At 37.4% G+C, this 25,418-nt stretch overlaps 2 protein-coding genes across 3 annotated transcripts in view; one reads left to right on the forward strand and one right to left on the reverse strand.

The window, feature by feature from the left end:
- Positions 1-25,418, reverse strand: part of bbs12 (Bardet-Biedl syndrome 12) — a 59,253-nt gene that overhangs the window by 18,084 nt on the left and 15,751 nt on the right. The window contains exon 2 of the mRNA XM_066667940.1: positions 16,867-17,036. Within this exon, the coding sequence (XP_066524037.1) occupies positions 16,867-16,926 (60 nt within the window). The 5' untranslated portion in view covers positions 16,927-17,036. The remainder of the gene's footprint in view (positions 1-16,866; positions 17,037-25,418) is intronic.
- On the forward strand, positions 12,912-15,630 carry il21 (interleukin 21). 2 transcript variants are annotated; one of them, XR_010802083.1, is made up of 7 exons: positions 12,929-13,018; positions 13,203-13,244; positions 13,337-13,378; positions 14,293-14,406; positions 14,617-14,655; positions 14,751-14,834; positions 15,124-15,630. XR_010802083.1 is itself a non-coding variant. In XM_066666789.1 (6 exons), the coding sequence occupies exons 1-6, from the start codon at positions 13,107-13,109 to the stop codon at positions 15,142-15,144; spliced, it is 438 nt and encodes a 145-aa protein (XP_066522886.1). In that variant the 5' UTR covers positions 12,912-13,106; the 3' UTR covers positions 15,145-15,630. The 2 variants fall into 2 exon arrangements, 1 of the variants encoding a protein (XP_066522886.1); XM_066666789.1 differs by having other exon boundaries at positions 12,912-13,244.

Below are 25,418 nucleotides of genomic sequence, written 5' to 3' on the forward strand. Positions count from 1 at the left end.
TGCTTTATCTTCTTTCAACACAGATGCTGAATAATTTGCGCAAAGAGTGTCAAGGGTGAGGTGTGGTGTAAAGCAACAAAAACTATAGATCCTAGAGTTGAATTATTTTTATTTTGTTGTTATGTCTTTAATGGCAAAGTTAATACATTTAATAAATTTAGCATGAAATCGGTTGAAATATGCTTTTGTGTTCATGTGTATTTTTTTTAAAAACAATTTGCTAAATTTAAAGTGCCGTATTTATTTATGTCTTCAAATTATAGTTTTTCCCAGTCACTTCGGACTATTTCTCAGATGAGGACTGAGTTTCTCAAAATTAATTGTTCAAACTCCACATCATCTACAGTTACTTGTGCACCTCATAAAAGCCTTTTCTGATTCATTTTGGACAAACGGCACATGCTTTGGTTTAATCATGCAGATGATTTTGTACAGCTGTCTCCTCTTTTTTTTTATAAAATCATTTGCTTTTATCTCGTTGATCAGAATTTATTAGACTAGTTCTCTGTTGAACAGTTCAACCCCAACCCAAAACATCCAGGCACTAGTCCATTGCCTATGTCACTACGGTCAGAAATGTTGATCCAGTTTTCATGAGCTGTGAGGTATATTTTGTACATTTCTGTTGGACATTTTTGGTGGATGTCTAGTGAACTGATGAGTAGCTCTCAGGTGAATCATGACTTTCACTGATAAAGGGAAGTGTTTGAAGCTTTAGACCAAACAATTATCAACCAGTTCTGTAAATAGCTCAGAGGCGCAGCTCATGAACATTCAGCTGCCAAACATATATAGACAGTGTGTAGTGTTACAATTCCTGACAATGGAAGAACAAGGAAATAATCAGGGTCAACAACCTGAAATAAGTAAGGAGCCAGCCACATACTCAGATGTCCCTGCTGGCTGCTGTGGATGCAGCATGTGAGAACATCATAGCAGATGCCTGTGGAGGCTGGATAAACAGTCCTGTCTTTCTTTTCTATATCATAACGACACGGTCTATCATTGACCTACAGTACAATTAGTAAACAGCATAAATATAAATCTTGTCAAGTACAATGCAGCCTAGTGCAATTTCACAGTCATAAAAACATCCAGAAAACACTTACAGAGGTACTGATGTACTGACAATGTGGCCAAACATTTTGCCTGTCTTGTTCATAATCAGTGACAGAAGATCTTGTCGTATTAATGACACAGACATGTTCATTGACATAGAGACTTTAGTTCATGTCCCAGAATGAGCATGTCCCATATTTTGTGCAAATAACAGGCATTTGCCAGTAATCCACCCTGTGGTGCTGTTAGTACGAAAATTTTTGAGAAATGCACATGATGTTGAGCAAAATATAAAAGATGATGCAAAGCGACTGAGGAAAAACTGTAATTTAAAGTTGAATTGAATTAAAAATTTCAGAGTCTGGCTTTATACATACTTGATGTACTGACTTTTGTTTTTGAGTATGTAAAGCAACAGGCCTGAATTATTTCAGCTTTTGGAAAACCACAATAATAATTTATTCACTCAAAATAAATTTTTATTTAACAATTTTTTCACTCAGTTGCCTTAAGTTGCAAAACATTTTTTGAAGTTCTACTAGATTTGGCTTTTATACAGTTTATATATTTGCTCTGTTGTTGACCAGTGGACGATGAATCCCCCTTTTTGGTTCCTTACAAGTTTTCTTCCTCATGATATGAGGGAGTTTGTCCAGCTGTTATCAGTGATATTTACTTGGGGCCAGGACCTGGAAGAGTAAAGCTGTAGTGTCGCAGTCACACAGCTCCAGGGGCCTGGAGGTTGTGGGTTCGATTCCCGCTCCGGGTGACTGTCTGTGAGGAGTTGGTGTGTTCTCCCCGTGTCTGCGTGGGTTTCCTCCGGGTGCTCCGGTTTCCTCCCACAGTCCAAAAACACACGTTGCAGGTGGATTGGCGACTCGAAAGTGTCCGTAGGTGTGAGTGTGTGAGTGAATGTGTGTGTGTCTGTGTTGCCCTGTGAAGGACTGGCGTCCGATGATTCCAGGCAGGCTCTGGACCCCCCGCGACCCTAAATTGGATAAGCGGTTACAGATAATGGATGGATGAATGGATGAAACAGATCTGGGAGACATGGTGTCACAACAGTTAGTGTCACTGTCACACAGCTACAGGGTCTTGGGGTGGTGGGTTCAAGCCCCACTCAAGGTCACTGTCTGTGAGGAGTTTGGTGTGTGTGGATTGACTACTCAAAAGTTTTCATATTTGTGAGTGTGTGTTGCCCTGTGATGTGCTAGTGCCCGTCCTGTATGTGTTCCCACTTTCCGCTGAATTAGTGAATGAATGAACAGAAACAGATCTGAAACCACAGTTGGTTTAAACAACCAAATCCTTTATGCCTTATTTGATTTGTCAGTGCAAAGATGGATTTTTCAAAGCAAAAGGAGGGCTTACTTCAAATGTTGCAAACATCCTGGGGAGCATTAGGGGGAACAGCTCCAATTCCGTAACCCAGCTTCTAACACTCTCATCCTCTCACTGGCCTTGGCACACTGTACTGTCTAACACAGTGATCTCATTTCTTGGACTTGAACCAGTTCACCACTTCTCCACCAAGACCCAGTGTGTGATCAAGTCTGTCAAGGGGAATACAGTGATCAAGGACATCAAATGCAGCACTAAGATCAAGCAGGAAAAGAAGGGTACATTTACCAGAATCAAATGCAAACCGAATATCTTTGGTCACCTTTAAGAGAGCTGACATTGTACTATTAAACAGTTTAAAACAAGGCTTAAAAGTTCTAAAATATAATTTTTAGTCTTGTGAAACCATAACTGTGAAAGAAACACTTTTGTATATTATAAAATGAAGTAAATTAATTAAAATTTTAATAGGCTGATAGCTACAACTGGATGTTCTTGTGCCAAAATGTTGCCAGCGTAATGCCACACTCAAACATATGATAAATCAACACAAAGATACATTGGGTAGTCCTTATAACACTGCAAAGTGTATTCTCTCTGCTGATGATGCTCTTCCAGCCAGCCCTGAAGCATCGCCACTGAATCCAACACTGGATGCCATTTCTGCACCCTTTCATCGCTCTCCTTGCAGCACCAACGTAGTCCCCATTAAATGTCATCACCTCTCCCTCTGTGTCAAAGCCGCTGCTCTCCTTACACAGCTGTATTCCTCCTCCTTAGTTCCATAGCAACCTGTCCAGTCCTGGATCTTCTCATCCTGTGGTACTATTCCTCTGGTAAGGAAAGGGGCAAAGACATTCCCCTACTGACACCAACTGTAGCAACTGGTGAGGTGGAGTCTCATCACCAGTTGGAAGAAAGAAAGAGAGAAGAAAGAAAAACCCAACCCAAAACATAAAATGAACAGTCAGATCTGATTTGCTGATCACATTCTTGAAGTCTCTAAAAAGACTCTGAATAACTATTAAAATAAAGTCTGACACTTTCTTACGTCTGAAGACAATGAGGCTTTTAGTCACCGATAACACTGAGGATCTTGAAGGGTCAAGAACCAATACTGAACACCCATTATAAAATTAGACGTGACCAAGTTTATCAGATTAAAAAGACAACAACCTCATGCAAACAATCAAGATGAAAGGAGGGAGTCACAACTTTAAAAAAATTTCTCATGATTATATTTTGACATTTGAAATTTGTCTGTGGCATTGCAATTGCATTAAACATCATTTGGTGTAAGGCATTAATGCAAGACACTAATATTTATTGCTTGAAGATAAATTCAGGCAAACATTATATATTTTTCAACACTTCTGGTGCTTGGACCTTAACATAATGTTTCTAGTTCTTAATATATGTTCCCACTAGTGTAAAAGAACTGTACACGAACATCAGCTATTGATATATATTCACTGGGCACAGATGCACCACTGGCAGGACTCAGTCTGTTGGAGTGACATTGACCCTTGTATTAAGGCAATGACTGAAACCAAACACAGATGACTAATATAATATAACTAATCAGTAAAACTGATTTTGAACTGTTTTAGGCTGAGGCCATTAAGGTACTCAATATAAGACTATACAACATTTTTGATGAATCAGATTTTAAACAAATGGGAATTCTGTAACGTGGTTTGCAAATCCACTCACCATACAGGAGCACTCTGAAGTTCTACAATTACAGACTGAAGTTTGTTTCTCTGCATTCTGTCTGTGGATTATACTAAATGTTGCAGTGACACTGATGGGGTGTTAGTGTGTGTTGCACTGGTATGAGTGGAGTGTTGGTTATCCTCTAGTCCTTCAGTTGTCACTGGGTACTGCCCTCAGGACAACGTTGCCTGGATATTTTTGGCTGGTGGACTACAGACTCCTTCCAAAAAATTAGAATATCAAGGAAAAGTTGATTAATTTCCATAATTCCATTCAAAAAGTTAAACACTTATAGATTATAGATTCAGGGCCTACAATTTAAAGGATTTCAAGTTTTGTTTTTTTTGTTTATTTTCACATAATTTGGGCTTCCAGCTCATAAAACCCACAAAAACAGGTTTTCAAAAAATTTGAATACTGTGGAGAACTCAGCCCAAATTTTGCAGGGCATGAATGTTTTAAACTGGGTGTGACACTAATCATCTACTAAACTCAAAGCACCTGCACAGGTTTTCCCAGGTGTCATTAAATTGCTTCAGTTTGGTTCAATTGTCTCAGTTCAGTTCAATATGGGGAAGACTGCAGACATAACAACTGGCCAGAAGAACTTCATTGATGCCCTCCATAGGATGGGTAAGCCACAAAAGTTCATAGCTTTTGGAGGCTGGCTGTTCACAGAGTGCTGTGTCCAAGCATATCAATGGAAAGTCTAGTGGAAGGACAAAATGTGGCAGGAGAAGATGCACCAGCAAAAGAGATGACCGTGGGCTTCAGCACATTGTCAAAAAGAGAAGATTCAAGAATCTGGCAGAGATCCAGAAAGAGTGGAATGAGGCAGGAGTCACAGCTTCAAAAACCACCACATTCAGACACATCCAGGAGATGGGCTACAACTGTCGGGTTCCTCGGGTCAAGCCACTTCTGAACCTGAGCCAACATAGGAAGTGTCTCAACTGGGCCAAGGAGAAGAATGGCTGGACCGTTGGCCTGTGGTCCAAGGTCCTGTTTTCTGATGAAAGTAAAGTGTGCCTTTCATTCGGGAATCAAGGTCCAAGGGCTTGGAGGAAGACGGGTAAGGAACAGAACCCAAACTGCGTGAAATATCCGCAGTCAGTCATGATTTGGGGTGCAATGTCTGGTGCAGGTGTTGGTAAACTCTGCTTTCTTAAGTCCAAGGTCGCAGCAACAGTCTACCAGAATGTTTTAGAGGACTTCTGCTGACGATCTGTATGGAGATGCAGATTTCATCTTCCAGCAGGACCTGGCCCCTGCCCATGCCGCCAGAAGCACCAAAGCCTGGTTTGATGCCCATGCTATCACAGTGCTTGACTGGCCAGCCAACTCTCCGGACCTAAACCCCATTGAGAATCTATGGGGTATTCTCAAGAGGAAAATGAGGGCCACCAGACCCAACAACAAAGAGGAGCTGACAGCAAGCATCAAGGAAATCTGGGCTTCCATAACTCCCAGGCAATGCCACAGGCTGACTGCCTCAATGCCACGTCGCATCAAGGCAGTGATTAAAGCAAAGGGATTCCCAACCAAGTACTGAAGATTGACATATCGTTTTGACAATATTATATATATATATAACATATATATATATATATATATATATATATATATATATGGGGGGGGGGGGGACTGCTCCATTCAATGGTCATTTATTCATTTTTGCTCTCATTGACCTTCTCATCTTGTCTAATCAGATAAATTAAACATATCTTAGCGCTGTCCTAAATAGTCTCTTTGTCCGTTAACTTTAAGTGCTAGAAAACAAATCCTCCCACTAATGTTTTGAAGGCAATTGTCGCCCTGCAAAAGCGGCCCCATTTTGTACCATACCCTTCGCCTCTTATAGGAAAATTAGCTTTGAAGCTGCAAATAATACTCCCACATACAATATTCTGGACAAGAACTGGCCTCTGGTTTCCTCTAAACATGTGCGTTTCCACAACAACAACAGCCTAATGTTCTTGCAATAGACAGCTGTCAGTTAACCCTAAAAGGTCAGGAATGTGTCACTGCTTCAGATATGATGTACAGTAATGTTTTTAATAAAGACCCCTCATTCTAAACCTGCCAACACACCAGCACTCTCAGTGTAGAGAACCACTGCTGTTCACAACTATTGGTATGTATTCTATGCATTTACATTTTAGCTTTCAATGTATTTGTATGACACAATTGTTGCCAAATGTTATGAAATAGAAACTAGAATGTTTCATGTGTGCTGTGACACTTTAGTGGGGTATAATAATCAAAATGATTTCAACTGTTTCAATAACTGTATGTCAAGTGTATGTATCCACCAGTACCCTAAAATAGTTACTGGGTAAAGTTTTTATAGAACACCAAATACTCATAAAACCATTTGAAAAGTGCCTTTAAAAATAGTTCTATATAGTACCAGAAAGGTTATGATTATTTACTAAAATGAGACTTTGTGTATATAGTAGATCTGGCAACACAGCTTGTACAAACAAACAAACAAACAAAATAATAATAATAATAATTTTTAAAAAGTTATCACCCATTTAACTCTTACATTTCTGAAGAATATTTAACAAACACTATGTTATTTTGTTAGCTTTAAATATAATATAGACTTTACATGTAAATATTTAAATAAATACAGAAATATATATATATATATATATATATATATATATATATATATGTTTAAAGTTCATAGTTTGTAAAGTGCAAGTTAATTTTAAGAGAGACAGCAGGAAATATGTGGGCCTCTAAACATGATATCCTAGAAATTTCTTGCAAACATCTGTAACGTCCCATTGTGGGAATATAATAATGATGACTGTTGTTACTTTTATGATCATTTTTATGATCTATGATTTATCATGATAAATTATTGTTCCAGCATTTTGGTTGTTTATACAAAACCATGACATAATACTTGTGTCTTCTTTGGAACACATATTGCTACGCACTAGGTTGTTCTCACCTCTTGAGTTATAGTTCTGTGGTAAATCTTGAAATAGCTGCTACTGAATAATAAAACTTGTAGAAGTTTAGGCTCTGGATCCACTGTGACGCTGAACTGGATGAAGTGGTTATAGAAGATGAAATAATAACTGAATGATTACTAAGAGTGACTGTTAAATCAGTACACATATATTCATATTTACTTAATATTTCATGAATATTGCACAGATTTTATAGCAGAAATCTCAATCGAACTTGTAATACAGAAAGATCCACAAGCTTAAAATAAACTTCTGAGCTGACGGATATTATTCCAGAATTATAAATAGAACTATCACTGAGATAGGCACAGATTCCATATCGCTGACAGACGCAAGCGTCAAACAGCAATTCCTAATGTACAGAGACACCCATAGAGGCCGTCCCCCACCTACACCCTGCTGTCTTCCTGTACATTTACTGTAATATCCGCAAAACCGGTGTGCTGTGCTCTCGGTCTGAATAACCTTGAAAACTGAAACAATCTGTCCGTTTATGCAACACCAATATAATATTAAGGGCCAGGACTTGTTTGTAAAAGGATATACAGTGGGGTCAAAAAATCTGAGACCACGTTAAAAATTTGTGATTTATATATTCCATTTATAGAAAGATTATAGAAGATAGCAAATAAAAAAAAAAGTAAAAATAAATATGACAATGCAATTATGACTGTGCAATAAAATTAACAAGTGATTTCTAGGGCAGAATTTATTCAACAATTTAAAAGGTCACTATTTAAATTCTTATACCATGGACAAGTTTGGTTTTAAGTCTTAGCTCATCCACTGAAGCACAAATGATGTATAAGGTGGATCTGACGGATTCATCAGAGACTTTTAAACAAATTTCCCACTGAACATGTCATGTAAATGGTAAGTCAGTGTTTTGTAGGCTGCTTATTTTTGAATTAATGTTCAATTAATAGTCATATACACTGGTTGGAACCCACCTGGAATCACTGCGCCCAAGGCAGGAACACACATTCACTTTCCTTTTGCACAGTTAACCCAACTTCCATCATGTGTTTTTGGACTGTGGAAGGAAATCAGAGATTCCAGAGGAGACCTACACAGACACAGGGAGAACATATCAAGAGACTTATAGACAGGACCCTGGAGCTGTGTCACAGTGATATGAGCAGTTGCGCCACTGTGATGCCCCTGTAACTACAACTGACATAGGAGTAGGCATACTATATACCGTTATAATGATGTTCTAAGGAATGAGTTTCTGAAGCACAAGCTAATGCAAAAATAATTATACTTTTCTAAACAGTTTGTATCTTTAATTCATCAAGAATATTTAAAAGGGAATAAATTGTGTGCTGACTTTTTTTTATTTTAATTTAAAAACAAAGACATGAGCATAAGACAGTAAACTAGCAACATTTCCTTTTTTTTTTTTAATTCAAGACCAGTCAAGAACTTGAAAACCCAATTAGCAATGATAAAAAAATAATAAAATACACACTGCAACTGAAGCTGTGCAGAAGTGGAATTGTATGGATATTTTTACATTATATGTAGGCATGTTGCACATAACTCTTGGCTCACTAGTGGCACAACTATGTTAGTGTTGCCTTATCACTGGGAGACAGTCTAACTCTCTGGATGAGTTGGAGGACTCCCTCATCATTCAGCACAATGCTAGCCAGCACATGCACCTGTGTTAGGTCTTTCCTGCACGTATGTTGTCCAGTGGCTTAAGCAGAAATTTAAAAATGGCTGCATGTGTCTCAGAGGAAATACGCTAGCTGTCATCATACTTCCATGGTATCCCTATGTGATTGGTGGAGACTTGGCTAACAGATGGCATGAGTAATAGAGAAAATGCGGTAGTAATAATAATAATAATAATAATAATAATAATGAAATCATCTCTAAAATAAACCATTAAAGCAAAGAAAGACAAACAACTTAAAACTTTGAGTGTTTCGGAGACATAAACTAAAACCAAATATAATTATTTCTTTTCTTAAGTTCTGATGGAAATCAATCACTGAAACCAACAAATACGTAGACAAATCCTGGACTGTTACAGGATAAAGGTCATGCCCTTTAATTGATCCTTTTAAATGTGCTTGTATTATCTTCTCTTTTTAAAGTACAGTAATTCTTTATAGTTATAATCTATTGGGATTTTTATTATTTTCAAATTATTAAAAAAATCTGTGCGGCACAGTGGGGCAACAGGTAGTGTCCCCGTCACACACCTCCAGGGACCTGTCTCTGAAGAGTATAGTGTGTTTTCACCGTGTTCACGTGTTTCATCCGAGTTCACCAGTTTCCTCCCACAGTCCAAAAACACACATCGGTAGGTGTCCGTAGTTGTGAGTGTGTGGTGCCGTGATGGACTTGCATTCCCTTCCCTGCCTTGTTACCAGTGATTCCGGGTAGGCTCCAGAGCCACCATGACCCTGAAATGGATAAGTGGTTACAGACAATGAGTGAACAAAAATTATATTGCAAGGCAGCAGGAGAGAGTAAAAAGTGAAAATAGAAGGAAAAGAAAAAATGCTGCACTCACATTGTGTATTGTACACTATATTCACAGTACTGTCCAAATTGCTATGCACCTAAGCAAACTATGTTCCTCCTTGTAATACTATATATATTTACCACTCTTGTTCCCAGAAATAGTTTTTTTCTTTGTAAAATGCATTAAAAACTGTATTCTGTCATTGTGTAATGTTCCCTTAAACCCATATTTAACCCACCAAAGTACAAAAAAAAAACATTTCCAGTGCTCTCACTGATCGACATAACTGTATTTTGTAAACATCCAAGATTTTAAAAACAAAACGCTGGGGAAGAGGCATGTTTTCCACTTTTCTTTTTTATTAAACTTGTTACTCACTTGGAAACTAAGGATACTAAATGTTGTAGGTTTGCATGTGGAGTTTTAATCCATACTTGCTTCAGCCACTGAACAGTCTGGTTGCTGTTTTGATTCATGTCTTCATGGTGTGCTGTAGTAGACAGATATGGACAGCAGCTAGGCCAGTCCAGCACACACCATCTGTGCCTGTGAATCCAAGCTTGATGAATTTGGGCACAACATATTGAGCCACAACAACATGGCCAAGACTGAGCTTATTGGGTGCTGCTTTTATATTCACCAACTTATTTTTATTGTTTCAGACCCATGGAACCTGAACAATCAATAACATTTTCAAACTTAATTTGACCCTATTCTGACATTTTTGAGTATGTTGCAGACCATGAATTAGTTCATATGCAGTAAATCAAATACTCTCAGTATTAAGTTATCACTAATAGTGTTGTGAATTTACTGTGTTTCTACAAAAAATATTCAAAATTGATTGCTGAAAATCTTTATTATATATATATATATATATATATATATATATACACACACACACACACATACATGCACACACTGTCAGTTATTTGTCAGTTAAATTCATTCATTCATTTATTACTTGTCTCTAACCGCGGCAAGATGTGGATGGGAGCACACCTTAGAGGGGGAGACGGGAACACACTCTGGAAGGGGTGCCATTCCCTCATAGGGCACCACTCACACACACACACACACACACACACCTAGGGACATTTTTCAGTAGCCAATCCAATGTGTGTTTTTAGATGGTAGAAGAAAACAGGAACATAAAAATTTCTTGATAACTGAACTGCCATGAGAAGAATTTTGGAAGTGGCTAAAAATATGTATAAATATAAATGCATGCCAAGTCAGAATGCCCCTTGTCATAACTGGTTGGTTTTCTTTGTAGGATTGAAATGACGCAAACCAAGAAAAACACACCGAGAAGACAATTTGGCTAGCTGTCTCATCAATCTAAACAACTTTTATATTTGGTTAAAAATTAAAGGTGAATATATGTCTAAAAAAGACATACCTCTACACCTAAATGAAATGTGGTCTGAAATGGTCTGAAAATAGAAATCTATATAATATAGATTATATATATATATATATATATATATATATATATATAATCTTATATATACAATCTATATAAAATAAATAAATAATGTTATGGCTGATCTGTATACATTTGCTAATGATTAAATATGTAATTTGCCACATATTTTTAATATCAAATATTGTTTTCCTTTGAAATGTTTGCTCAATGCTACCTTAAACTTAACGCAAAATAATGTAACACTGAACAATATGGTGGCTGTCAATTTACTACCAAGAAATAGTGCATTACTATTTTTTATTATAATTTTATTGCTGCTGTTGGTGTTTCTACCCCACTTTTATTTTTAATCTATTTTCATCCCCCCCTGCCCATATTTGTATGTAAATCTTTTTGTTTTCTGTAAAGTTAACATTTTTTAATGTATAACCAACATTTGTATTGTGCTTTATTTCACATAAAAGATATTACAAACATATTTTTCCCATGGGTCTTACTTCTTTGACTGTGACTGTTTTTTTTTCCTATTCAAAACTATTGGGTTTAACACTAGAAACCACAAACGACCATCTCTCTCTCTCTCACGCGCACACACACACACAAATTCTATTGCGCTCTTAAATTGTAGAATCAGTCTGTAATTAAATATTCCACTTCAGTGAAGTAGGGTTTTTTGGCTTTTTTTCTTTTTTTAACTTGCTTGTTGCTTGTCCATTATTAAATTTCACACTACATACACCACCACCACAGAGTGACTTGTGGCAGAGAACTCTGTTCCTGGCGTGGTTACAGGAGGAAAGTTGTGAGTCATTATGTTTTTGTTTCAAGGCTGTCTCTCTGTCTCTTCCATGAGCTGAGACAGAGAATCCATCTGTCAGAGGAATGCCCAGATTCCCTCTCGTCCTGCAGGGGGTCACCTGGGATTTTCCCCACAATAATGACAGCACCAACAGTCCCCTACCCACCACTTTTGCTGACAGGACCAGGTCCTGTCATTATTGGTCTACCAAGGGCTTCTTTCACAGACTCAGCATGACCTCATTTGATAGATTTGGCAAATTATGTCATAAACATTACACATGGACACAGTTTACCCACCAATATGAATCAGAGATGACAAAGAGCCAAGTGAACATTTGTGCCACACATCCACAACCAGTCTGACATTTCCAGAATTAATGAATATTCACAGATACATGCATACATTCTAAAGTGAACATAAGTTAACACATCCTCTACACACAACTTATTTCACACAGTTTGTTTTCTAGTCACATTATCTAAAACTCCATATTTGTAGCAGTTCATTTTAGTGTTGTTATGACAAAACATGCATGCATGACTCCAGAGCCTCAGGCAAAAAAAAGATTTATTGCGTATTTTGGCATCTGACAAAAAAAAAAAAAAAAAAAACACACATTATTTTAAAACTTCCAGTACTGGCACAGACAGTTTCATATTGAGCATTCTCTTGAAGCAAATCATTTATCTTCCCTTTTGAGAATAATGTTTCAATACGAACATGCTATTTTTGTCTTGCATGTAGAAAAGAACATTAAAAAACTTCCTGTTGTTGTCTTGAATCAACATGGTTTGAGTGGGAAAGAAAAAAAAAGCACCTTTTTACATTGACATACACTCAGCTGCACTTAACATCTCATACACAATCATTATCTTTCTCTCACATACACACACAAACACACACATACAATGACCGACTGCTGATTCAGAATGAAAAGAGGAACTGAGAGCACTTCGTAGTTTCCTGCCAAGCATGCAGAAAGTCTAGGTCAGGTTCACATACACGTACACACACACACTCTCGCATCCGTAGAACCCCATCCCCCCCCCAACCCCCACGCACGCGCCTTTCGACGCACCTCTCGATTGACAGCCGTAACATCGTCAATGGAAAAGAAAAAGTCATTAGTCACTGTTTGGTCCCTATGTTTTTCCAGTCTCAACCAAGAAGCGGTTTTCCTGCGTCCCGAAGGATCTTATATAAAGGTAAGTGTACACCTGTAGCCAGTATGAACAGCATCTAATCAAAGAACAAGTAGCCTATTAGAGCTCCGAGCCAATAACATAACTGAAGATGCGGACTCTCTTCTTATCTTTTCTTTGTGCTCTGCTGGCAATGACATGTTGGGCTGAAACAACCCCTGCTGCCCGTCAATCCATCATGCTCCAGAGTACAATTAAACAACTAACACAGTTTAGCCAAAGAGTGAAGGTTGGTTGCCTGTTTAAAACTATATGAGCAGAGCTCGCTTCACGTTTAGGAAAATTTATCTTAGAATTGACTGATTTTGTTCATTTTTGCAGAAAACTGACACCCGTTTCTACTCACCAACAAGTGGCATTGAGGTAAGCAAAAACATATTTTCTATTTTGATTAATTCCTGTTTAAACTAGAAAAAATAGGAGAAAAATATACTATCTGAATGCACGACACAGATTTTAGCCTAATACCACACTTTGGCAACCCATTCCTTAGACACACTGACTCATTTTTTCATTTATAAAAGAATGGTTGCTCACTGTGTAACATATTGACTGTGATTATCTTTAAGACATTGGGTATTTTGAATATTTCCTTCTTTTTCATTGCTTTCTCTCTCATTTTTGCGAGTCAACACGAAAGAATAAGTCATGAGACAGTGTGCATAGTTTAGGAGAAATTTGATGAGCAATCAAACAACAGTATGTTTGTGGGCTGATGGAGTGGTCAAGGGGTTTCAGAGGTTTTTCTCCTAAGCTCTATGGAAATGTTAAGAGTCCCCATTTTATTAAAATTAGATTGCTTAAGAGTGTGAGATTGCTGTGGAATGGCTGTAATGACTGATGTTATCATTTTCCATCATTAACAGAAAACATAATTGTTTTGAGAAACATATGAATGTTCTCACAGAACGTCCTGGAAATACAGACAGTTTCATTATGGAAATTATGATGTTTTTTCTCAGTTCTATGAACTGAGCTCAAAAGGGGGAATTCAGAATAAATATGTGCACTTCAATTCTTCCTTCAGGACTGAGAAAGTCTTAACATTACTCTTAATATTTCCATAAAAGGAAGAGATTTTTCTGTTAATCTCCTTTTAAGTCTTTTACAAATACATTCTGTTACAATTATAAAGCTTTACCTTTGATGACTTCACAGAAAAAAAATGCAGAGTTAAATGGGTCATTCCTGAAAAGGACATGTTTGGTTTCTGTATTATTAAATCGTTTTATCAGTATAAATTAAGTAATCTTTTTGTAAAATGCTTTGTCTTTTAGGCTTGCTGCACTCTGTCTGCTCTGGAGTGTTTCAGATCCCAGCTGTTAAATATCTCCACCGATAATAAGCCGCTCCAGAGCAAACTGTACAAGAATCTTGGCAAGAATAGCATTGTAAGTAAGAGTTAAGTTATACTTCATCAGTGTGTCTCACCTCACAGCCTTTCATCCCTGATCCATATACACAAATTTCAATATTTATAAAACAATATTCCTTACAATATATCAGCACACAGAAGAATCATTGTCTGTGCTGCTCATTTGTCTTTACTGCAGACTTACACCTCCTTACTAAAACCACATATGTTTTTGATGTTATTGTAGAGCACAAGCTTGGACCGCTGCACTGAGGATAAGAGAACAGTGAGTATCAGTAACCAAATATTTTAACGTCGCCTAACATCTAAACTTTACTAACATCTAAACATAAGTACTGATGGCTCTTTGCTTCATTTTAGAATATCAAATGCAAGACCTGTGATTCCTACCCGATGACAGACAGCCAAGAATTTCTGAAGAATTTACTGAACCTCCTACAGAAGGTGAGGTCTTTTTTTAATTTATATACAAATTTGCTAAAATCTAGAGGAGTACCTGTCATTTCCTGGATCAGATAAAAATGTAGATCATGCTTCTATTAAGCATGCTTTTTCTGATCAGGCTGAACCCATGAACACGTGCCACAGCAGAACTGTAGTGAAGAAAATGTTCAAGTTTCTGAAGAGAACCAAAAAATAAATAAACAAATAAATAAAACATAAAAAATGGAAAGATGTGTAAACTCTAAAGCAAAAAGAACTCAAGTTCCAACATTGCACATTTCTATTTCAGTCTTTCATCCAGCTTCCATAAAAAGCTGATGAGCAGATGACATTGATGATGAAACGCGAATGTGTGGACAACACTACCTCAAGAAGCCCTGGTGCAGTCTTTAGTCCTCAGGAACAACCCATCTATTTATTGCCTATTTATTATTTTTTTGCCATTTCATTTTAGTAAATGTAACCTAATTTTAACTGAATTTTGTATGCTGTTGGTTTGGTAAAGAAGTGGAACATAATGTTGTTACTACCAGGTTTGAAATGTATAACATATGGGTATATAATATAATTACCATATATTGTTTTAATAGAGTTTTATAATTTTGAAGATGTTTTAAACTGGCTTTGGAGGAAAGAATTTACCTAGGCCTAGGCCTTCTGAGTTTTCAGATGCTGCTACAGCTCCTCCTAATGAATGGGCAAAATAATTACAGTTTTGCGCTTCAGTGTACACTTCTCTCTAAAAACAGCAAAAATGTGGCTGAACTGCTGTAACAGCAGTATCTTCAAGAATGAAATTCTCATGACTCATAATGAGTCCGGCTGTATCACAATTGTACTTATTAAAGTTCATTATTTATTTGCCATTAAAGTATTTTAGCTGAAATCATGTTTGATGCATTTTTGTGATTTATTCATTTCTTTGTTTAAGCCTATATAACAATAACAATGAACAAGTTTAAAAACAATACTTGTTCACTAACATGAAGACTTGATGTTAATGCAGAAATGGTATGGGTAGAGGAAAGCATGTAACAACTTGTCTTACCTGATCACACAACACAGGTTATAAATGGAATGGCTGAAAATGCTTATACCTGGCCAAGGGTGAAGCGGTACCCGAAAAATCTGGTGGTGTGATATTGAGCAAATCTCGGATTTAGCCTACTCACTTTAATGCCTGTGCTAAGTGACTTGCTAGCATCATTTCTAGTATCTCACAGAGCTCAGTCAGGATTGTCAAAGAAGTCATTGCTAAACTGACACACCTTAATCTGTCTGAAAATCTCTGTAGGATTGATCTATGAGATGCTAGTCGTGCCACCAGGACATCAGGAGCAGAGCAGCTATGCAAGAAACTTCGCAGGACTATCTGGCTACTCATAATTGGGCACTGTGTTTAGTTTGGATCATTTATGTAGTATTCCCATGTCTTTCAAATTTACTCATAGTTTTTAATAAAAAATGATCTATTGGTGATTACACATATTTTGAAGTCTGTTAAGACTCGAGTTTGCATTTCATTTTAAGGAGCAAATTTAAATGAATATCAGTCTCATGCTTGCTTTGGCTACTTTAGTAAATATTCAAAGGGATAATTTTTTATATTCAAATTTAATAAAACATTGTTGTAGGGATAATTTAAAGGTATGGGCCACAAATTTTGGAGTAAGTACTGAGTAAGCACCTGTTAAATAATCTGTTAGAAAAACAGGTAGAGAGTAAGTAAAATATAGCAGATGTATGCAGTTATTACTAGGTATCTTACAAACATGATTACAACACTGCTCTCAACAAAGCTTGGATTCTGCCCACACAGAGTGTAACTCGTACCATTACAACCACACAGCAACTACAGAAAATCACTTATTGCCAGAATGTCTAACGCTAAAGAGTTCACTAATCAGGCTAAAGTTAGCAGCTGCAAAACCTGGCTCACAATTCAATAATGCTACAAAACCTTTTTATCAAACTCACCTGTCAATAATGAATACATCAACACATCAAGAAAATGCAAAACGTTAATACTTACGAGTGCCACAAGAAGGCAGTGTCTGTCTTGTGTCCCCACATCTCTCTCAGCTCCCTCCATGGTGTAAGGTCAGTCCAATATTAACTATTGTACAGCCACTCTCTCTCACACTCTTGCTTCTCCTTGCTCTTTCTGACAAAACTCGTTTCGCCTCTGCCATAATGTCTGTACTGGAAATACAGATCTAGGTTATTCTTGTTGCAAGCTAAACACCTGGGAGCTATGAGCTGTAAAGCATTTTTGTCTACACTATCAGAAAAAAAGTATGTTGGACGTACATTATTGGTTACTAAATGTACAAAGAGTGTAATGTACTTTTAAAAAGGTTCAGCAGTGGTGTTAAAGTCTAATTGTATTACCTAAAAGTTCATTACATTCCCTTCTCTAGAATGAGAGTGGGATATTTGTAATATTTCATTATAGAACTGTGTAAAATAAAAGAAAACACATCTTGGAGATTAAATGGGGTGTTATGAATTCAACACAATTTTAAAATCTAAGATTATAACAGAATAAGATACAATTATATTCCCTATGTAAAAGGTAATGTACCCTTAAGGGTAGCACCAGTGACAGTGTAGAGAGGTGCTATTCTCCCTATTACAGGTAGGAGGAACATCCCACAATCCTTTTAAAGCTGTAATTTTAAGATAAATATACTACTAGGTTGTGTCTGAAATTACCGGAAAGCAGTCTGCTAAAGCAGTATTCTAAAAGGAGGAAGGTGCAGTTGTGTCTGAAATGAACAAACGTTATATAAAATATTGCCTCATTTCTGCTCCAATATCTTCAAAGTTGTAATTATTGGCAAGCACTGTAGGAGTACTGGTAACGTGTTGCATTATTTCTGCTTTTAAAGCCTGTCTCTAATACAAATCAGTTACAAACACCTTATTTACAAAACTACTGCCTTCTAAGGCACTGACTTGTGAGACACTGAGGTTGCTGTCTTCTGTCTCAGAATCCCCTGACTGTCCTTCCTTTTCTCTCCTCTCAGCACTTTACCAATCTGTTTTCACACCACCACGTTTTTTATTTTTTTCCTGGGAGGGAAAATGGTCCCCCAGTTTTTTGGGGGAAATCCATGAAAAAAAAAAAAAAAAAAAAAACTAAAAAACAACAAAAAAAAAACCCAGTTTCAGCTGCTTACCTTCAGTGTGTAAGAGACAGACTTGAGCAAAGAACACAGTAATACCATGTTCATTAGTAATGAATTACAGTGTGTTTCACTTAATAATACAGTTACTGATCAACATTAACTCTTAATGTACATTTTGAAGTATTTCTCAAGGAATGAGCAGGTGGTATGCAATATACAGTGAGCTGAATATTTGAGAGCCCTTTCTTTGACCATATCATCACAAGGACTTCAAAAAGACCCATATTTTGTTTTTTTCTAAAAATGGGAAGAAAGCAGATTTTTAGACATTGAATATTTATCATGTTTTCTAATATTTGATTGACGCTGTAGATTAAATAATTTCTGGCAACACCATTTAAAGTAGCTTTTACAAGAATAATCTAAAGAATTTAGGGATTGTAAAGTTATTAAAACGACATGGAACTCGATTCAGTGCAAAGTTGTTGTTTTTTTAAGGGCTATTCGCTTCTAGTTGAACCAGGTACGGAGCTTCTTACATGACAGACTCTTGCTCCAGCCTCTGTCTCCTCACCCTGTCTTTGATGTAGAAACACTCTTAAAACGGTAATCATATTTAGCAAAACTCCAGGCTCATGTGGTAACTGCCAAAATTCCAAAAAAGTGAATAAACTTTTGCAATAATTGCAAGAATTACACTGAAGAATTATTTAATACTGCTACTGTTAGCAGTGTTTTGAGGCATTGTTTTCTTGTCATTGTTTTGTATTAAGATGAAATGAAACAAAATGTAATTTTATAAATAAACAAAATAGTTTGTAAAGACAAATAGAGCATTAAAATCACAATAGGCAAAAAGCTGAAACACTGCTTCAAAGCAAAACAATATTTGTACTTGAGTATATAAATAAAGCTCTTAATGTTGTGGAATAAAACATGGGAATAGTGGGTCTTATTCTTTTTTTTACCAGACATGTCACTGAAGTTATTTTGTGTTTACATACTCTTATACTTGTTATATGTGACTGCCACACTCACATCAAATGTTGAAATATTCCAAAGTATTCAGAATTTGTTACTCATATTGAGTAATGTAACATAATATGCTAGAAAATACATTTTAGGGCATGTGTTTTGTATGCTCCTAATACTGGTTACAGGTAAGTAAAGGGTACAAAGCGTCACTTTAGATTACAGGCCGTACTGCCTATATCAAAGAGTACTCAAACCGTACTTGGCACTAAGTTAGTCTTCAATATATAAAACATAGTAATTTGTTTTGGGTGCCATATAGAACCCTTTTCTAAAAGGCTCTATATAGAACCATATATAACACATTTTTCATTAATCTTCACTCAAGGGGAGAGGAGAGATGGACTTCTCTGCATAGCCTGTCTGCCCATCCACCACCACCACCACCTCCTCCATATTTGCACATGTGTACCTAACTGGACAATAGACAGGTCAACCACTGGACAAGTCAACCATGTGTACCTCATGTGTACCTTAATCTGACAGCTACAATAGTAGTTTTATACTTAATACAGGAACATTGCACTGAATTGCCTTGCCTTGCACTATTTTATTTAATATATTTATTTCTAATTCTGAAACTGCACTGATATTGCACTGTACTTATATTGCACATTCCATACCCTTTGCACTATCCACACTTTTTCAACTTTTAAACTATATGTTGCACTCAAGAGATCATCCTCAGCTGCTCACTGTATCACAGATTCTTGCCAGGCTATGTTTGATCATTCTTAATCACACTATGTTAACTTCTTGGGTTATTTGATTTTGATATTTGTTTTAGGGTTGTTTTTTTTTGTTTTTTTTTTACTTTATTTGTTCATTGCTGTTAGTGATTGTTGTATGTGATGTATGTAAGCTACTGAGACCTTGAATTTCCCCTGGGGATCAATAAAGTATCGATCTATCTAAAAAAAATACTTTTCATGAGGCAAAGAACCCTTTAATTATACAGTTCCAAGTGTTCAGGGTTCTATATAGAATCATATCCTTTAATACAGAACCCTTATAGAAGAATAATCTAAGTGTGTACTGAAGACATTATTGTACCCATGTGAACACTACCTAGCCCTATAATGAAGTAAGGTGTATTTTAGACGTCAAACAGTAAGTTTTCAAAATAATACCTACATAAAAGAAGTGAAAAAACATTGTAACTTCCAAGTAACTGCTACACAGAAAAGATGAAGAGCTTTGCTATGATGCCAATTAACATGATCATTAAAATCTAAGCAAACCAAAAGAGCGTCTTGTGCAAACTGCAGAAGGTAATGGTGCCATCTAGTGGTCTAGTTTTAAGCAGCCACACACACACACACCCCCTACTGTGGTTCTCAGAAGTGCATTAAAGTCAAAACGACTCTCAAGTGGCTTGTTACTAAAATAGTTAAATAGTTTTGTTTAATGTTTACTGTTTTCTATGCAGCTTTGTTAACTACTGTCACACTTGGGTTAAAAATAAAAATATTGCCAAAATTAAAAATTGCTTCTGACTTTCTGCTGAATGTATAAGGTACAATACTTAATGCCAACACTACACTTCTCTAAATGGCCTATGCACAACTGTAACTGTACAATCTTCCTCAAACTAGAATCAAGAATATGCTTCTCACAAACAAATGTGTCACTATCAGTAGCGATGCAGCAAGAGTAACTAAACATCTCACATTCATCACAGACTGATGATTGTACTGTAGAAACTGGACTATAATCTAGTAACTGTTGAACACTAGACAGGCTGAATGTAAGTGCAATGTGTGGCATGATGTTTGTAGTGACAAAAATATATATTTTTTATTGCAGAATCATCAGATGTTTAAAGTCATACCCCTAAAACTACAAATGTTCCCCCTACATGCTGACAGGTGCACAAAGTGTTTTGAACAGGTGTCTGTACATATGCTTGCAATACCACAAGTTAGTGATTTCCAGCTGGGGATTTCAGGTGGACAGCCACAAGAGTTGCACAGCATATGCAAACCACAGGCAAAACACTCAGACATGTTGTATGTGTGTGACCTTAAATGAGTCGCTGTTTGCATTATTTATCACTCTCTTAGGTAATCTGGTGAAATAATTTTTCTATTAACATTATGATGTTAACATAAGCACAGGGACAATGAGTCATTACCATACTACAGAGATTAACAGATCTAGTCCACGTGACCACAGTGACCACTTTTATTCTCATGCTGATGTAATGTGCTAGTAACGCACAAACATGCCTTAGAATACCTGGGGCATGTAATGGACATGTCTAAATGCCACATGAAAATGATTAAAAAATCCTCTTGGTTAAAACTTGTTAGATATTTTTTGATGTTCACCATACAGAATAGCATGAAAGGTCCTAAAACAATGTATTGACTATGAACTGTGACTAAGTATTCAGAGTATTTTAGACACACAAGTAATCAAACATCTAATACAACTTCATTCAACCAATATATCAGATTTCCTCAGTTCACATATAGCCTAGGCCTGTATTTTGTAAGAGCTATTTCCAGTATTTTGTCCCATTAAATGAGTAATAGCACATAGCTTAGTTATATATGTCTAGGAAATCTGTTCAATTTAGAGGAAGGAAAACTTGTGGCCTTCTTTTGTCAAATTCATAGTTTACAATAAACTAGTTATTATAAAATGCACTTAGTTGTCATTTCATGCTAAATCATTTGTGTGTGACATTTGTTTACAGAGAGCCAAGCACCTGAAAGGATTGCAATCGTATTTATTAACAAACCACCAGGTTTAAACAATCTTCCAGTAAGCCCCTGACACAGACTTATTCTGTTTCAAGACAACCAGAGATTCATCACTAAGTTTGAGATGGAATTTCTGTTACAGAAGAATATTAGTGGAATTTATCAAATTAATTATTAAATTATCGTCATCATCTTTTCTGTTTCTCCATTTCAGGGTCGCAGTGGCAACAGAGTGAGCAAAGAAGCCGAGACGTCGCTGTCCCCCGCAAATTCCGCCAGCTCCTTCTGGGGGATCCCCAGGCATTCCCAGGCATCAGCGTGTCCTGGATCTACCCCGGGGCCTCCTTCCAGTTGGACATGCCTGGTATACCTCCTGGAGGTATCCTCATCAGATGCTCGCACCACAACTGGACCTCTCAAAGCAAAGGAGCAGATTTCCATGACCCCTCAATTCATCTGTGAAAAAGTAGAGTTGGTCCATAGATCCATGGCCAAGATGAAATCCACAATGCCCCTCCAAAATCCTAGGTTCGAATATTGGATGGCTTCCCCCTTCCAGCACCTTGGCATAGACTTTCCCACAGAGGATGACCACCACCCATTTGCCCATCCAAAGGGCACCGTTCCCGAGGTCCATGCAATATTGTAGGAGTGTCATCCAAGACAGCCCCACAGTATAGAGTGCCTTCAGTAACTCTGGGCAAATCTCATCCACTCCTAGGGCTTTGCCACTGCAAAGCTTTTTTTACCACCTCAGTGACTTCAGCCAAGGAAATGTAATCTAATACCCTAGATACTTCCTGCAGAGGAGGCATGCCTCTCGGATTAAGGAGTTCCTCAAAGTGCTCCTTTCAACACCCAACAATATGCTCAATCGAGTTTAGAGTTTCACCATCCTTACTGAGCACAGCTTGGACAGTGGAAGTTGAAAGTTCTCTGAGCCAGCCAAGCCTGAAAAGCCTGCTTCTTCTGCTTGACAGCTTCCCTCACCAACGGGTTCTTAGGTTGCTGCCATAACAGGCACCAACAAGCTTTTGACCACAGCTATATACAGATGCTTCCATGATGGAAGTATGGAACAGTATCCATTGATCCCGCTACCTCCTCCAGAACATGTGAGTTCTCTCAGAGGTGATAGTTGAAATCCATCTAGATAGAGTACTCTACCAGCTTTTCCCAGCACACCCTTACTATACCTTTGGGCTTACCTGGTCTGTCCAGCAGCTTTCCCCTCCATCGGATCCAACGCATCACCAGATGGTGATCGGTTGACAGCTCAGCCCCTCTCTTTACCCGAGTGTCCAAAACATGTGGCCTCAGATCAGAGGACATAACCATAAGGTCGATCATTGACCTATGGCCTAGCGTGCTCTGGTACCAAGTACACTTATGAGCAACCTTATGTTCGAACATGGTGTTTGTTATGAACAATCCATGACTAGCACAGAAGTCCAATAACATCACACCACTCTGGTTCAGATCAGGCAAGCCGTTCCTCCCAATCACTCCTCTCCTGGTTTCCCAGTCATTGCCAACATGAGTCAGTGCATGGAATCCTCTCTAGAACTCCACTCACTACCTCCAAGGCGGCAGAATACTCTGAGCTGCTGTTCGGTGCATACGCACACACAACAGTCGAAGTTTTCCTCTCTGCAAGCCGGAGCCACATTGGGGCAACCTTCTCATTTACTGGGATAAACTCCAGCTGTACAGCTGCCAGCCAAGGACTTGTGAATATCCTCAAACCCACCCGGCGCCTCTCAACTCCTGAGTAGGAGAGAGATCCTGTGCAACTCCTGAGTAGGAGAGAGACCAACCCCTATCAAGGAGTTTGGTTCCAGAACCCACACTGTGTGTAGAGATGAGCCCAACTATATCGAGCTGGTATCTCTCAACCTCTTGCACCAGCTCTGGCTCTCACCCCCACCCATTGAGAATACATTCCACATACCAACAACCAGTTTCTGATGCCAAGATCCACAATGCCAGGGGCCCCTTCACCCAAGCTCTGTGCCCGATAGACATTGCACCGCACCTCTACTCTGGATCTTGCAGGTGCTGAACCCACATGATCCTTCCACACTGCCATTTTGGGCTGAGCCCAGCCGGGTTATGTGGGCTTCCCGGCCCCCAGGCCTGGCTCCTGGGGTAGGTCCCGGTAGCCTTCTCCCGGGCAGGGTACACTTTAATCCTTTTAAGATATTTATAGTGGTGCTTCTTGGATCGTGTTTGTCTGGATCTTCACTCCAGACCTCTTCGCCGACATAGCCCTGGAGGTCATGAGACCACACAAGCCCTTCCGCCTCGACAAGGCCCCGATCCAGGAAGGGATTATTAAATAACTAAATTAAGTTAATTATGAATCAATGTTCAAGTACAGTGATTTATGATTAACATCATTTAATCATGAATCACTCTACTTCAACATATCCTGCACAATTAACAAATGATTACATATGCTGTACAAATCATTTTAATAAAAAAAAAATGAAAAAATAGAAATGATCACCCATTAAGATTGATCAATTGTAAAAACTGTCAGTTGATAAGTGGCTTATCTGTTCTAATGAGTTCAAGCAGTGATAAGTGGTATCTACTTATACAAGTCATGCTTTATTTACTGGGTGCTGTATTAATGGCTCAATAATAAGCTATGTTTCCAACTAAAATTTAGATAGTGTTTTAATGAGCCATTTAAATGTCACTCTTTTAGATGGAAAGATTCTGAATAATTTTAAATGTTGTATGTGCCTCTAGGGAAAGTACAAACACTAAAAGTTGGTAAGGAAATGAGCAAATGACAAGCAGTCAAAAATAGATGAGCCAGTTATACAACTCTGTTTATTTATCATCTGCTCATGGGGTTTGTGTAGATATGTCTGTATCCATGCATATATACATAGTCATATCACTATTATATATCAACATTATGACAACCTCCTTGTTTCTACACTCACTGTCCATTTTGTCAGCTAGTTTTGTCCATTGACCAAACACTTTGTAGTATAGGTCTGCATAAGGTGGGTCATGTCTGATCTGTGCAATAAATGACAGATAGGATCCAATTCGCATCACTTGCGGTTACAGCAAGCAAACAAGAGAACAAATTGTGAGCTTGAGCGGGCGGGTACTTTCGGTGGTTGCTAGTGGCGAGCTCAGACATTCAAATTATTGGCTACTTGCACAGAGCAGTTATGCAGAGAAAATCAAGTAACTCAAATAACTCATTTTTAATACTATTGCTGTCTAAAGAAAAATATGTATCTCCATTTTTGTCAAGTAACTTTTTGTAGATAAATTTTTTTTTGAACAGCGATATTGATATATTGCATGCACACACATACATACATACATACATACATATATATATATATATATATATATAAATATATATATATATATATATATATATATATATATATATAAACCTATTCATAGCAGTTTAAAACCCAGTTTAAGATTAATGCTTGTTCTGAACACCATACCAAACGAGTACTACAGATGGAATGAACTGAAGTAGATTTTAAGGGTGAATATTCACTCCATATCTCTTTTTAATCTTTTTTTTGTTTTGTTTTGCCCTTTATTTAATTTATTTAAATACTAGAAAGGCACATATATTGTTATTATTTTTATTATTAATATTATGACAATGTAAATAAATTGTATATATAAATAATACCCACATTTGACAGTTATGCGTAGGGTGACCA

The sequence above is a fragment of the Hoplias malabaricus genome, chromosome 4 (genome assembly GCF_029633855.1).
Source record: "Hoplias malabaricus isolate fHopMal1 chromosome 4, fHopMal1.hap1, whole genome shotgun sequence".
Taxonomy (NCBI): domain Eukaryota; kingdom Metazoa; phylum Chordata; class Actinopteri; order Characiformes; family Erythrinidae; genus Hoplias; species Hoplias malabaricus.

Bases quoted from the DNA above. Each gene is read 5' to 3' on its own strand.
- il21 (XM_066666789.1), top strand. From the start codon at position 13,107: ATGCGGACTCTCTTCTTATCTTTTCTTTGTGCTCTGCTGGCAATGACA. The intron at 13,379-14,292 runs GTAAGCAAAAAC...TTTGTCTTTTAG, and splicing joins CACCAACAAGTGGCATTGAG to GCTTGCTGCACTCTGTCTGC. The intron at 14,656-14,750 runs GTGAGTATCAGT...GCTTCATTTTAG, and splicing joins GCACTGAGGATAAGAGAACA to AATATCAAATGCAAGACCTG.